The 15,939-nt window shown below is 38.2% G+C and overlaps 1 protein-coding gene and 1 long non-coding RNA gene across 8 annotated transcripts in view; one reads left to right on the top strand and one right to left on the bottom strand.

Moving 5' to 3' along the window:
• LOC121140411 overlaps positions 1-15,939 on the bottom strand; it is a 78,118-nt gene that overhangs the window by 15,109 nt on the left and 47,070 nt on the right. For both annotated transcript variants that reach the window (XR_005877242.1, XR_005877243.1), the window contains one exon: positions 7,112-7,285. This is a non-coding gene — a long non-coding RNA (uncharacterized LOC121140411). The remainder of the gene's footprint in view (positions 1-7,111; positions 7,286-15,939) is intronic.
• The window catches only part of Tfpi (tissue factor pathway inhibitor), a 41,273-nt gene that overhangs the window by 14,823 nt on the left and 10,511 nt on the right, over positions 1-15,939 (top strand). For all 6 annotated transcript variants that reach the window (XM_040745702.1, XM_013121696.3, XM_013121706.3 and 3 more), the window contains 5 exons: positions 4,157-4,279; positions 7,119-7,316; positions 8,702-8,740; positions 14,483-14,659; positions 15,214-15,306. In XM_040745702.1, the coding sequence (XP_040601636.1) occupies positions 4,159-4,279; positions 7,119-7,316; positions 8,702-8,740; positions 14,483-14,659; positions 15,214-15,306 (628 nt within the window). In that variant the 5' untranslated portion in view covers positions 4,157-4,158. The remainder of the gene's footprint in view (positions 1-4,156; positions 4,280-7,118; positions 7,317-8,701; positions 8,741-14,482; positions 14,660-15,213; positions 15,307-15,939) is intronic.

Below are 15,939 nucleotides of genomic sequence, written 5' to 3'. Positions count from 1 at the left end.
AGAGTCAATGGGATGAAGAAGGAAAAGGCTAGGGATCTACTCACATTTTTTTCTGTGTTTTCATGTATTTCTGTCATAATTTTAAATATGCATAATAATAAGTATAGTTATAGTTTCAGTCAACATCTTTTTGCCAACATCTGTTACAACAAGACTAACACACTGAGCGTGAGCTCAAGGTGATGTTGAGCAGCTGGTTGAAGTTGAGGTTACAGTGAGGAATATTAGTCACTATTAGACCATTAAAAATGTTGCCGGGGGCTGGAGAGATAGCACAGCAGTTAACAGCACTGGATATTCTTTCCAAGGACCTGGAAGTCCCAGCACCCACATGGCAGCTTACAACTGTCTGTAATTTTCGTTCTAGAGGATCCAACACCCTTACACAGACACACATGTAGACAAAACACCAATGGACATACAATCAAAATAAATGAATAGTTAAAAAATGTTGCCAAATGGACGGTATCCTTCCTACCCTTGAAATCAGTGAGGACTACTATTGGTCCACTGTTTAATGGGGGTGGGGCTGTAGAACAGTAGTCAGTTAAAGGACAAGAGACTGGGTGAGAAGAATCACTGGACAATCCTGAAACTGATGTACTAGTATTGTTAGCATGGCTATACTATGTTGGAAATAAAATACATGATTCCCATTCACAGAGAACTTTAGAATAAGGGTTATAAATGAACTGACAATAGTTCAAATTAATACTGCCTCAAAAATTCCATTGAGACTGGGAATGGTGGTGCACACCTTTAATCCTGGCACTCAGGTACAGAGGCAGGAAGATCTCTGTGAGTCTGGGGCCAGCCTGTTACATATTGAGTTGTAGGCCATTCAACGCTACATAGTGACACACACACATACACACACACACACACACACACACAAACACAAACAAGCAAAACTCCAAAACACATCCCACAACACTGAGTACAAATATATAAGGGTCCAAAAACTTGCAGAGGAAAGATTGGTCACCTAATGTTACAGATAATCATTATTTTTGTAGCTTGTTTTAATATATTGTATATTTTTAATTACTTTTACTTTTTTTTTTTTGGTTTTTGAGACAGGGTTTCTCTGTATTGTTTTGGAGGCTGTCCTGGACCAGGCTGGCCTCGAACTCACAGAGATCCACCTGCCTCTACCTCCCAAGTGCTGGGATTAAAGGCATGCGCCACCAATGCCCGGCTACTTTTACTTTTTGAGTAATTCTGTAACTATCTAATTTCTCTTCTCTCTTTTCTTCCTTCAAATCCTCCCATATACTGGTGCTTCCTTGTCTCTTTCAAAATCATGATACCTTTTTTTTCATATATATATATATACATACATATATATACACATACACACACATACACACACACACACACACACACATATATATATATATATACATATATATATATATATGTATATGCCTCAATACAACCTGCTCAGGCTGTACAATGTTACTTGTATGTATGTTTTCAGGGCTGACTGTTCTGCGTTGGATAACTAATTGGTGTGCTCTTCCCTGGGGTAGTCTGTTTCTCCTGCTCTCAGCATTCCTTAGTTGCCTGTAGTTTTTTGGTAGAGCTGAAGCCATGTTTGTTTGGAGCTGAGCTGTTGAGATGACTCAGCTGTTAAGAGCCTTTGATGCTCTTTCAGAGGACTGGTGTTTGGTTCCCAGCATCCATATCAGGCTGCATGTAACGTGTAACTCCAGCTCCAGGAGATCCAACACCTTCTTCTGCCACTCTGTCCCTACCCTGCCACTACAGACACAGATGCATACGTACATATCACAAAGGATTGGCCATGTTGTAGACTACCTTTGTTTATTCCAGATCCCTCCAGTTTTAGCATCTTTTGAATCAAGCTTGGGATTCATGAAATCCATCCAGGTCCCCTGCATGCCTTCATTTTAAAGGTCCTAACCTAAAAGGTTCCACTTTTCACAAACTGGAATTGCAAGGGTTATCTCCTAGCTGTTTGGACTTCATGTATGAAGAAAGTAGCCAAACTATTTTGGCCCAGAATCTAGGAATGGTGAGGACCATATTGTGTGCTATGGGGGTGGGAGGAGGGAGGAGCTGTACTGAGCCGGAGAATACAGCGATTATAGATCCGGATGCTGCTCAGTTCTTTGGTGCTAGTTGTTTCTGAGATTACCATTTGTTGGCTCTTCTAGACCTAGGTCTTTCTACACTTTCTGGAATGTGGCTAATGACATTTTGATTTGGCCTAGTTTCATCTAAGCTGGTTTTGGTTACTTGCAACCAAGCAAAGACTAAATGACTAAACATAAGCAATATTGTAAGCAGTAGCTTTAAAAAAAAAAGCCTGCTTCATGTTACATTCACAGTACAGCTGCATTGGACTTTTCCATGAATCAAACGGAACTTTGGAGTCTCTGAAAGGAACCAGGAAGTGGTGGTGTAGCCCATTAATCCCAGAACTCTGGAGGCAGAGGCAGGCTGATTTCTGTTGGTTTGAGGTCAGTCTGATCTACAAAGCAAGTTCCAGGCTAGCCTGGCTTGTTACATAGAAAAAAAAGTCTCTGAAAGATTTTGGAAAATAATTTAAAATCTAGAAGTGTAGTAGAAATATTTTTGTAGTTATATATGCATATCAGAATCTCACATGTGTTATATTGCATGAGTTACAAATACCTAACATTGTGGCTGACTAAAATTCAAATATGTTCTAGTGTCATGTGTCATGAGAATCAAGTTATATAGTTTGTCAGTGATTTTAATGATACGGAAAGTAGGGTGGCATTATTACTTTACTACTAATGTATTTGGAGGTCATCCATGTTTTTTTTTCATCCATGTATTTTTATTTATTTTTTTCTACTTGACAGTATCCTGATTTGGCACTTCCCGGACTCCAGAATTATGATAGAAATCTCTATACCTTAAAAATCAATGTAGTCTGGGACTGGAGGGATGGCTCAGCAGTTAAGAGCACTGGCTACTCTTCCAGAGGACCTGGGTTCAATTCCCTACATCCACACGACAGCTCATAACTGTTTGTAACTCCAGTTCCTGAGGATCTGACAACCCCATATAAGCATACATGTACGCAAAGCACCAATGCACACAAAATAAAATGAGTCATTTTAAATAATTGGGTAGTCTTAAGCATTCTGCTATAGAAGTAAAAACTGTTGGGTGTTTGAAGGCGTGGCTGTAGAGCATTTGCTCTCTACTCTCTAACACTTTGGCATCCCCTGATCACTGCTTCCGGTCACCTTTGAGTGCAAAGGGGAAGTCATGCTTTTTTTTTTTTTAAGCTATGTGTTTTTTCAAGGTCTTTTCCTCTTTAGATCTAGATCTTTAAATCAGTTTGAAACAGGATGTCTCACTTCCTGCAGGAACTCGTTTCCCTTGGGGTGCAAAAGCGTTGGCTCATCAGTTCTCCATAAACTGGGGAATGGTGAATTGGGGAGTTTGAGAAAGGGGGTGGCTGGGATGAAAGAAACTTCTATTGTGAGCAGTTACTGTGTATTTATCTCACAGAAAACCTGGTTAGGAAATGGCTTAGAAAACAAACACCACAAGAAACAAGGAAGGGAACTGTGAAAACACTTCCCTTCTGAAAGAGGGATCAAAGCAAAGGAAAAGAGTACTAAAAAATTGAAGATTGCCTTAAGAATGTTGTCAAAAAATAAATGCTGGAAAAATCAAAATGCAATTAGTTCTGACTAAGAAAAGTAGCTGAGTGGCATGGAAAATGTGACCTGTTTAGATGGAAACCATGTTTTCGCTAATTCATTTTAGGTTGCATTTAAAACACCGCCCCATTATTCTCCAGGGTCCTCCCAACCTATATTTAAATCTAGATTACACACGAGAGAGACTGTACCGATCCGTATTAACACGCACTTATACATCTTTCATCATTTCCTTTGGACCTTGTATTTTCAAGGCTAACGGATGCCCTCCTGTTGAATATTGGTAACGTACACTGCATGGATGTGACTGTCCCTGTCCCTGTTTCAAGAACACGTTTTAAAGGTGAACTTCAGGTGCTGACAGCGGCATGTGAGGATGCACTAAATATGACGTAGTAAATTCACTCAGAAGTTTGCGAAATTCCTGCTAGCCTGCAGATGCCTCCACACTGACCTCTTATTAAGCGTGCTTGTGCTCTGTATTCCAGAAATGACTTCTGTAAAGAAGAAGGAACATGCCTTTTGGGCATCTGTGTGTCTGTTGCTCAGCGTTGCCCCGGAGCTTCTTAATGCTCTGCCTGAGGAAGTTGATGGACATGTGAAAACCACAGGTAAAGCACTGCAAACATGATGTTTTTAAATCAAAACTCCCAATTTAGCATAAAATTCATATTTTTCATTATGCTAGAATCCAAATGTTTTTAGTGTGTGTGTGTGTGTGTGTGTGTGTGTGTGTGTGTGTGTGTGTGTGTGTGTTTTGCCTGCTTCTGTGACCATGCACCACTTGTGGGCAGTGTCTTCAGAAGCCAGAAGTCAGCACTAGATTTCTTGGAACTGGAGTTCCAAGACAGTTGTAAGCTACCATGGGTGTGCTGGGAATTGAACCCTCATGCTCTGGAAGAGCAGCAAGTACTCTTAACTGCTGAACCATCCATCATTCCAGCCCCCTTAGAATATTTTTTCAACAAAGTGGTATTTCCTTAAGCCAGTTCTTGTATTAAGTGGGTTAATTTTTAGACTATCCCAAATCAAGGCACTTCAGCAAGAGAGACTTTTGTTTGTTTTGTTTTGTTTTTTTCTTTTTGGAGACAAGGTTCCTCTGTGTAGCCCTGGTTATTCTGGAACTCACTCTGTAGACCAGGCTGGCCTTGAATTCATAGAGATCCACCTGCCTCTGCCTCCTGAGTGCTGGGGTTAAAGGTGTGGGCCACCACTTCCTGGCAAGAGAGACATTTTGTGTAAGACAGCAACATCAGAACAAACTCTAGAATATTGCAAGAAGAAAAGAGCAGAAGGAGAGTTGATTTTAGCTTTGAGCTAGAAAAATTATGAAGAGGAAAAACAGCTATGCACATGAGCTTCAGCCATCTGGCATCTTAGAGATTTATATATTTCCTTCAAAGTAACATTCTGTACAAAACTATTGCTAGAACTCAAGTTATTGGTAATGGAAAATATTAACTTGACAGTCTCTACAATATACATATATATATTCCCACATATACATTCTCATCATCTCTGGTGAATTGGTTCAGTGTATTCCCTTTTAACAAAGGTTGGGTAAATACATCTTCTGAGCCTGAAACCTAGTTGATTGGAGGGAATAATGGTGGTGGAGTGGAAAACCTTAAATTCTCACAGCTTCTGGAAGGTTCTCACTACCTAAATTGTGACCTTACTAACCAAGCACCCATATTCTACTAAGTTTTTTTTTTGGTATCCTAAGATACAGAAAAGGGAGCTAAGATTCAGTATTAGATATTTTCATAGGAAAATTATTTCTGAATTTATAAAGCAAATTCTTAGAATTCTATTGAGTAGAAATCACATTGTTAACCCAAATGCCATCTTGAACATCTCTGTCATTCAGGTTTGTGACAATATCACTCTTGTTAAGATTGTGTAATATCCCTGCTATAACAACATGTGAGGGCCAATTCTACCATTTGCTGATATAAATAGGGGAAACTTAGGTACTTCCTGCATTTTTTTGTTGTTGTTGCAAGATGAAGATAACACTGACATCATGAAGTTGTGATCATTAGATAATTTTATAACAAAGTTCTGGGAAATTGTAATTGTTCAGAAAAAATTCATTATTAGTGTAACTACATAGACAGCTTTGAAAAACAGAACAAGTCATTTGTGGTACACTCTCACCCTCTTGTGGCAAAATTATTAAAAAGCATGTTGAACTTGGGCTCTGCTTTCCTGAATACACACACACACACACACACACACACACACACACACACACACACACACACAGGACATTTCAGTAAGCAAGATCTTGTATAAATCAGTTAGGGATCAGAAAGACGTAGTCTGTACCCAGCTCACCTTTTCCTTAACTGTCTAGTTTCCAGCCCAGAGAGTGGGAGCCAATGGCAGTGGACAGGTCCTCCCAGTCAATTTACCTAATCAGTATTCCTCCAACCTTACCCAAGGCCTGCTCAGAAAGCCATCTGTCATGGGACTCTGGATTCTGCAAGTTAATGATTAACCCCAACCACCATGGCTGTCTATAATTTTATTAGTACTATAAATGATTGGACTGGGGGAGATTGTAATGTGCTTCTCTTGCAAGACCAGGATCTGAGTTTTATTCTAGAATTTGTGTAAAAAAAAATGCTAGACCTCGATGGTACATGTTTTGTAAGCCCAATTGCGGGAAGACAGAGAAAGGCAGATTCCTGGATCCCACTGTCCAGAGAGCAAGCCAGCCGGCTAGCCTACCTTTTGAGTTCCTGGCTAGTGAGAGATAGACAGTAGCTGAAGAAAGAGGCAGGGTGTACGAGCACGCCCCATGTAAGCGTATCTGGACACATATATGGGCACAAGTAAGTAAACAAATAAGAAACAGATAAACAAATGAGGACATCCCAGTTTCTTTGTTAGAATATTAGCATTATTAAAATATGGCTAGAAAATGATACTAGCTTAGTATATACAACTGTAATAACAAAATACAAATGGGAGAAGATACTAGAAGGTAACATAAATCAAATTTGTATGAATATTTTCCAAAAGTTCATGCTTTGAAATCACAAGGAATTAAAAAATGGATTTATTACTAGATTATCATCTATCTACAAATTTATACTTTGTTTTAAAAAGTTTTTGTACGAAAACATTGAAGCGATGTCCATTCATGTGCTGATAAGCTTTTAATTTAGCAGAGCACGTCTGCCCTCTGGAGGACGAATTGGTTTATGGCATTTAAAGTTTCATGAACCTTCAGGGATCATTAATAAATTATCAAAGACATGGAACACAGACAGACACTCAGGTTGTTACTTCCACTGAACTCATACTAATTTTACTTTTCTGTTTTAATTTTCTTATTTAAAAGTTGAGAGGGAAAATTGTGTATTTGACAAAATGACAGCAAGGACATTGTCATAGTGTTGGAAGAGAATTAGACGTGATATTTTCATTCTTACCTTCTAGATTCGGATCAGCCACTAATGAAACCGAAGCACACATTTTGCGCAATGAAGGTAGAGGATGGGCCGTGCAAAGCCATGATAAGGAGTTACTTTTTCAACATTTTTACTCAGCAATGTGAAGAATTTATATATGGGGGATGCAGAGGAAACCAGAATCGATTTGACACCCTGGAAGAGTGCAAGGAAACATGCATCAGCGGTAGGTGTCCAAGAAGCCTGTGACACAAGAGCCTGTAATTTAGTAATTTTAGAAAAACTCTACCATTTCCCAAGAAATCCCACTGTTTACATTTCTAGATTTCCTAGTCAGCAGCTGTTTTTGATTTCTTCTGGTTAGTTATACAATTATGAAGTCTCATTTCTTATGGTAGAATCTCCCCTACAGTGAAAGGGAAGGAGTGTTACAGTCCACTGAAAAACCCCCGAGGGGCAGTGCGGTGAGTACAGTTAGCTTACCTGGGAGCTGGGCCGGCAGGAAAGGAATTGCTTTGCACACTGGCTCAGCTGCACCTTTATAAACAGAATGCTGTCCTAGCGCTCTCCCCAGAAGGTAACGCACCAGAGCACTAAGCGTCAGGCTCCAAAGATAAACATATTAACACACACAAATTTCTACTATGGGAGTCAACTTAGCACTTCTAGGTCTAAGACTGTGACCTAGAGATGAGTCATTCTTATTGGAATGTTTTTTTTCTTTTCGTTTGGTTTTTCGAGACAGGGTTTCTCTGTGGCTTTGGAGGCTGTCCTGGAACTAGCTCTTGTAGACCAGGCTGGTCTCAAACTCACAGAGACCCTTTTGCCTCTGCCTCCTGAGTGCTGGGAATAAAGGCGTGCGCCACCACAGTCCGGCTTCTCATTGAAATTTTAATACAGCAAAAAAAAATTCAAAATTTCATCCCTGCCATGTAAACATTACCTAACCTAACCTTGGTGCTGATTTTTCTGATGTAGGATTATAAAGCACATAATAATGTATTATTAAACTTCAGTGGATATTCTTACTTTGTAGTCACATCATGATTTTATGACATTTTAACAATGCTTACAAATTTCATCATTGGTAGTTTTACCTGATGCTAATGCATAGTAGGGGAGCTACAGGCAACAAGATATTACACGTTCCAAAAGCTGCATCGAAGAGTTTTTAAGAGGTTTCAACAAAAAGAATTGATATATATTTGAGGGGGTAGATATACTCAGCCTCACTTAAATATTACTCAGTATACACGTGTATTGAAATATGACACAACACTCTATTACTATGTGTAAGTCTACATTTTTTATATACCAGGTAAAATAATTATCAAGAAAAGGATGTGGGGGTAGGAGATTCAATTCAGTGGTAGACTTTTGCATAACATTTACAAGACCCCGCATAAACACCACCACAATCAATAATAACAACAATAAAACATACAAAAATGATTGGCTATAATAACCTATAAATAATAATAAACTCGAGTCATGAAGACATTCTGTACGAGGATAATATTAATGGGATTACGTAATTGTTCCAGTTTAAGGTCAAGCTCATAATATGGCATTATAAATGATGGCCATTAACTCACATACTTTCTCTTGCAGGTTATAAAAAGACGACTGTAAAGACAACATCCGGAGCAGGTGAATTTTCACTTATGTGAAAATTGGTAACATTTATCTAACACAGTTGGGCATTCAGTTTTATATACCTCTGCTGTGGGTTGACCGAATCTACAGGACATCGGGGATAATGTTCCCTGGATGCGGTGAAAACTTAGACATCACAGACGCTGTTTGGAAGGAAGGCTCTATGGGCCATGAGTTTTGCATCACAGGCTCTCTAGAGCATTTGTTCTTAACCTGTGGGTCATGACCTCATTTGGGGAGGTCAAACAACTCTTTCACAGGGGTTGCATATCAGACATCCTGCATATCAGATATTTACATTGCAGTTCATAACAGTAGTAAAATTACAGTTGTGAAGTAGCAACGAGAATGATTATATGGTTGGGGTTCACTACAACATGAGGAGCTGTACTAAAGGGTCCCTGCAGGAAGGCTGGGAACTGCTGTCCTAGAGCCACACAGGCTACTTTTTCCCTTTTTACTTTTTAGAACAATCTTGACATGCTAATCCCAGTTCCCTCTCCCTCCCATCCTCCTGATCCCCTCGACTTCTCCCCAACCCACCCCACATCCACTCCTCAGAGAGTGGATTCCCTAGGACCATCCATGGGGAATCAAGACAGTCTGTCACATCACTTGAGACAGGACCAAGGCCCTCCCCCGCTGTATCTAGGCTGATCAAAGTATCTCTCCATAGGGAATGGGCTCCAAAAGGTCAGTTCATACTGGGGATAAATACTGGTTCTCCAGTTAGTGGCCCCACAAACTGCCCAAGCCACCCGACTGTCACCCACACTCAGAGGGTCTAGTCAAGTCATGAGTCACTGAGCTCCCGCTTGCTCAGGCCAGCTGTTTCAGTGGGTTTCCCCAGCATGATCTTGACCCCTTTGCTCATATTATCTCTCTTCCTTCTCTGTTACTGAACTCCAGGGGTTCAGCCCAGTGCTTAGCTGTGGATCTCTGCATCTGCTTCATCAGTTACTGGATGAAGGTTCTATGATGACAATTAAGGTAGTCATCAATCTGATTACAGGGGAAGGGCAGTTAAGGTAGCCTCTCCACTATTGCTTAGATTCTTAGTTGGGTCATCCTTGCAGATTCCTGGGAATTTCCCTAGTGCCAGGTTTCTCAATAATCCTGTGATGGCTCCCTCTCTCAAGGTATCTCTTTCCTTGCTCTCCCTGCCTGTCCTTCCCCAACTTGACCTTCCTGATTCCTCATGTTGTCTCCCCCTCTTCCTCCCCTCCCCACTCCTCTTCCACTCTTCCCCCTCCCCCAACACTCCCAATTTTCTTAGGAGAGCTTGTCTATTTCCCTTTGCGTGTGGGAGAGGAGGATCCACGTATGTTTCGCTCAGGGTCTTCCTAGTTTCCTGGTTTCTCTGGGCTTGTGGACTGTAGGTTGGTTATCCTTTGTTTTATGTCTAATATTCACTTATGAGTGAGCACATACCATGTTTGTCTTTCTGAGTATGGGTTACCTCACTCAGGATTTTTTTTCTAGTTCCATGCATTTGCCTGCAAATTTCATGATGTCATTTCTTTTAAACCACTGAGTAATACTCTATTGTGTAAATGGACCACATTTTCTTCATCCATTCTTTGGCTGAGGGGCATCTAGGTTGTTTCCAGGTTCTGGCTATTACCAATAATGCTGCTATGAACATAGTTGAGCAAATATCCTTGTGGTGTGAGTTACACAGGCTATTTTAACAACATGCAGGTAATGATTTAGTCCTTAATTGTCTTGTTTTAGTTCTCTAATCCATTGTTAATCTCAGCCCTGTGTGATTTAAGTAAATTTCATTGCTTGGATTATTTTCTTGAGTTGTTAACAGTATGCAAAAAGTGAGTATAGAAAGTTAACAATAATTGCCTTTGTCATTATTTAGTGTGCATAAATTTTTTTGAAGAAAGAATTTTTACTAGATCTAACTCTTTTAAAGGACTTACTGTAATGACAGTATCATTGGGTTAAGAAAAAGAAGCTCTATTTTTCCTACCCATGTTTCATCATCCATCTTACTATGTAGTTCAAAGAAGTGCCAGTCTCCAGGCTCAACTTGCTTTGAATTAAGTCCCGGAAGCAGATATAATCCAGTTACCATTTATGATATTTGCATTAAATAGGAAAATATCCAAAAAGAAAATCAGGCTGCTTGACTCAAAATTCTGAAAAGATTAAGTCGTTTAAAGGAAGCGAAGATGCAAACTACAAAGTGTGATTAAGTTTTACACATTTTAATTCTCCCGTGTATGGGAAACTGTTGAAAATGTCTTTTACTAATTGGAAATCTTCAGACCCAGAATTCAATTTAAAAATGCATAAAATAGCTGGGTGGTCATGGCACATGCCTTTGACCCCAGCACTTGGGAAGCAGAGACAGGTGGATCTATGAGTTCAAAGCCATCCTCGTCTACAAAGCAAGTTCCAGGACAACTAGGACTACACAGAGAAACCCCATCTCAAGAGAACAAAACCAACCAACCAATAAAAGGAATAAAATAAATCCAATCACAATTTGTGTATCAAACAAAAGTGATTGTTTATAATTTAAAAAAATATATCCCTTCAAGCAGTGAATTGATCTTGGTAACAAGGTTCAGTACTCCAATTAAGTAAGGTCATAGTTATTGTTAGTACTTAAGAAAACAGTATACTTATAAAATGAGTTTTGTCTACAAGTGAAAGAAGATATTTTTGTGAAAGGCAATAGCAACATTAAAATATTAAGATTTCTTTTACAATATAGATTTAGAGAAAAAATTTTACTGTAAGAATCAAATGCAAAAATAAATTTTGGAATTCAAGAAACAATCACTTTAAAGAAAAAGATTAGCACTCTGAACATATGAACGTTAAAAGTGTTTAGTTGTTACAATTGCTCCATGGTAAAAATTACATCAAATTGAAGTTGATATGCTTCCTAGCCTTGAAACAGGACAAATCAATTACTGGGTTTAATGATAATGACAATATTATAAGATATCAAAAGAAAATCAAAAGATAATGAAGATTCAGGCCAATGCCTCAGAAAGAAAGACTAACAGTAAGCAATCTCTTGATATGCAGGCATGCAAAAAGTTGGCATAATATTTCTACAGATTATGGAAGATGCCTTATGGCTTACATTAATAGTTTTACTCAATTATAACAGTACCATTTACCACAAGTGTGTATGCAAATCTAAAAGAATGACACTTTAAGGAATATGGAGAATTACCTTATTTATAATCCTGTTTGATTTTTTAATTTTGATTTATAGACCTAAGAATTATTTTACATGTGTGCATTTTCAGCTTTCTCCTAAGATAAATTCATATAATTTGATGGGGGTCTCAGGTAAAAAAGCTTCCACATAGAAGTTATTAATAATGACCATAGCATAGATTATTATAATTTTGCTTTTAATATGCAATATATTTCAGCCATTAACTTTTTATGCATAGAATTTTGTATATTTTAAAAATTATTTAAAATTTCTTGAAAACTTATGCCTTAAAATTAATCAAAATTAGAACTGAATGTATTTGGTTTTTCCCTTAAAATATTAAATTTTCAAAACTGTTTTTCCCATTTCCTAGATATGACACAATTGCATACCAGAGTGAGTATCCTAAAGGACAGGAGTATGATAGGAAAAGATTATACAACACTAACCGTTAAAGAAACACAAATAGAAACTCAAATGAGCTATCATTTCACTCCTGTTAAACCCATGTGACAACCAAGGAAAACAATATGGATGCTTCGCATCAAATTTTTAAATTAAAAATGGAACTACTATTTATTATAGCCATCAACCCAACCACTCAGTACATGTCAAAGAGAAAGGAAACCAATAGGTTGCACACCCCATTCATTGAAGTATTTATTCTACAAGAATATGGAATGAACTCCTTTTATCTGTGGATAAAAGGATAAGGAAAATGTGTCATATTCTACACGGTGTGAAATTATCCAGTTGTTACTTGCAACAATATGGCTGGATTTGGTGAACACCATGCTGAATGAAATGCACAGCATAATCTCAGTCATAGAGTCTTAGAAGGGTGATCTAAGAGTAGAAGGTGGCATTGTCGCCACCCAAGACTGTGTGGTGGAGAGGTGACTGAGAAGACAGAGTCATTGCATAGGAGGGAATGTTCAAAAGATCTACTGTATAGCATGGACTGTAGTTACAAGCCATGTATTTAACTCTTGTGACGGCTGAGAGAGTGGGTGTTACTTGTGTTTTCGGTGTACAAATGTTAGAGTGTGCTCTTTCCTGGACATTAGTTTTGCATTCTCAGCTTTCCTCAGTTGCCTGTAGTTCTTTGTGTAGGGACAAGAACTCATGGCTCTCCCCTGATCCATGTTTAGTGTCTCTGTCGTCATTGTTCTTGTTCAGCTCATGTTGGTGGGACTTTATCAGTGGAGCTTCTGACTTTTCTAGGAGACACAATCTTATAGCAAACTCTCTGTTCCCTTAGATCTTAAATTCATTCTACTGTACTCTTAGGGTTACTGTGTCATTCTGGTCATTTTTGTTTACAGATGTTGTAGCTGGGTAGGACTGTTGGTTGCCTCTCTCCTTTGGAAACTTGAATGGTTCCTTCTGGTACTATGAGAACAAGTCCTCAGAGAGGAGGCTTTCAGGTCACTTCCAGCTTTGGAGCTCTGGGCTCTGTGTCTGAAGTGCTTGGAATACATTCTCTTTTGATAGTAGAGCTCTTGTAAGCACTGAATTCCTTATATAAAAAAACAAGTTGCTTTAAGACATGGAAGGGTATCATAGTTCATTTTGCTACCACAGAAATATATTTATAGGAGAAAATGGAGGAATTAGAACTTTGTCTAAAATATTCCAGTGCAGTAAGACTTTTGAGCTTAATACATTTGAAAACTAACTCAGTTCTCTTCACAGTATGCATGCGGACAGAGATTGTAATGTATGTCATAATATTACAGATTTTGTGACAGCTGTGTTTAGCCTGTTTTGGAACGTGAACAAAGGAAGGGTTTTAGTCTTTGCAAAAGCCCTTCTAATCCCTGAACATGTATTTCCTTTCTGCCTCTACACTGTTGGTTCAGCCTAGTGCTTGGAAGAAGAAAAAAAGAGAGGGTGGGGAGGGAGGGAGAGACCCAACAGTGGAGGAGGCCATACTGAGAACAGATATTAATTCCAGCATAAGAATTCAGGAACTTCCAAGAATAGCCAGGCCAACTTCCGTACCTCTAAGATCCTTTCCAAGGTTTAAAACCTCTATAGCATTCTTAATGAGCTGACACAGCACCCCGTCCCTAGTGATTCTCAACACTTCAGCAGACCTTTCTTTAATATTAGTGCATTAAACTGAATAGAAATAATTAAAGCAAAACTTGCCATAATCCTTTGTACTTCTAAAACAAGGTCAGCATAGATCAAATAACCCACTATCTTTTATTTTATTGGCTCATAAAAATGTTGATCATAATTCCCTGTAATCTAATATAAGAAATTTAGAACTGAAATACCAGATTTTAAAAAAATATAAGACATAGTTTCATGTTCATTATTCCAAGAACCCAAACGGTTAGATAATGGTTCAGTTTTTAATAAAATTATTTTTATTTATTTTTAATGAGATAACAATTATCTTCTGGCTTAGCCTTTAAACTTTTAAAACTGGTTTTAAATTTGGCTTCTAAATAAGTTGATTATAAATTTCATGTAAATAATTAAGTGGTAATAACAAAAGAAGAGTATCTCTTTCCGATGTGTTTTGCCATTTGTAGAAAAGCCAGATTTCTGCTTCTTGGAAGAGGACCCTGGGATCTGCCGAGGCCTCATTACTAGGTATTTTTATAACAACCAGTCAAAGCAGTGTGAACGATTCAAGTATGGTGGGTGCCTAGGCAACCTCAACAACTTTGAGACTTTGGAAGCGTGCAAGAGCACCTGTGAGGATACCGGTGAGTTCGTTTCTCATGTCACTTGGGTCCCTTTACAGGAATCATTTGAGATGAAGAGTCCTTGAGGATGTACCCAGATTCCGTTTAAGTTGCACAAACAGAAACTAGGTCTGAAAGAGATTCCCCATCCTGATAAAAAATAAACACAGATAATCAACGCATCTCTACAGCTACCCTAAATCCCGTAATGTTCTCAGATACAGTAGTTAACTTTCCTTAGAGAACTGCAATATACATTCAGAAAGAGGGTAGGACTGCTGAAATTTCTTATTCTTATACAATATGAGGGTTAATAATTACTCATAAAAAACAAGAAAAGGAAACCTTATGCATGAACTGTTGCAGGACTTTGGTCATTAGGTACAATATTATTAATGGAAATCTCAACTTGCATATGTATTTAAACTTCTTTGTTTGCTAACTTAGAAGAGTTAGAGGATTAAATTGCAACAGGTCTGCTGTTCTTAAGCCAACAGTTACATTTGCTTGTATACAAAGATAGGAGATTCTGCTGTGCTTTCAGATTGTAATTGCTTACATTGTTTCTTTCCCAGGGAATGAGTTACAGATAGATAACTATGCACCTGATCTCAATACTGTAAACAACACCTTGATTCCCCAGTCTACCAAAATGCCCAGCAGTTGGGGTAAGAATCTTATTTTTATTATTTTATGAATATATTATGGCAACAGTAGAAGTGGATGTGTGTTAGAATTATCTTTTTAAAAATAATGATTTTATTATTTGAGGGTATGTTAAAATAGAGATATTTGATGTGTTTAAGGCACCTAATCTCATAAAAGTAATAATTTTTCTTAATCTTTTTTAAGATGTGCTTTGAAGTAGGGCTTCCGTGTATGTAAAGTGTAGAAATGTGTATGTAACATGTAGAAATGTATACATGATATGTTCTTTGCTGTTTTAATTTAGCTTCATTACTTAGTTTGAATTTGTCAACATTTTCTGTTTGCTTTTTACCTAGCTTTTAAATATAAGACTTTCTGTCCATTGATGTTATTCTTAATCACATTATCCATGTTCATTCCACAGACTGTCCTATACATTTTTTCCCAACTGGTATTCACTGGCCTGCTTATCTTCTTGCCTATGGATTCACTACTGTATAGAAGCCTCCTTTCTCTGCCTTTACTCTGGCTACCCAATCAGATTCATTTAATGTGGCTGTCATTTGATGTGTTTGCTTTGCTTAAGTTACTGTGCTACAAGGTTTTGAGTATGACCATTTATCGCCTGTCTCTGTTCCAGCATTTGTCTCAAT

This window comes from Mesocricetus auratus, unplaced genomic scaffold, assembly GCF_017639785.1.
Source record: "Mesocricetus auratus isolate SY011 unplaced genomic scaffold, BCM_Maur_2.0 Super-Scaffold_100004, whole genome shotgun sequence".
In the NCBI taxonomy this organism is placed as follows: Eukaryota; Metazoa; Chordata; class Mammalia; order Rodentia; family Cricetidae; genus Mesocricetus; species Mesocricetus auratus.
The sequence above is the reverse complement of the archived record's forward strand: the minus strand, read 5'-3'. Positions and strand labels throughout refer to the sequence as shown.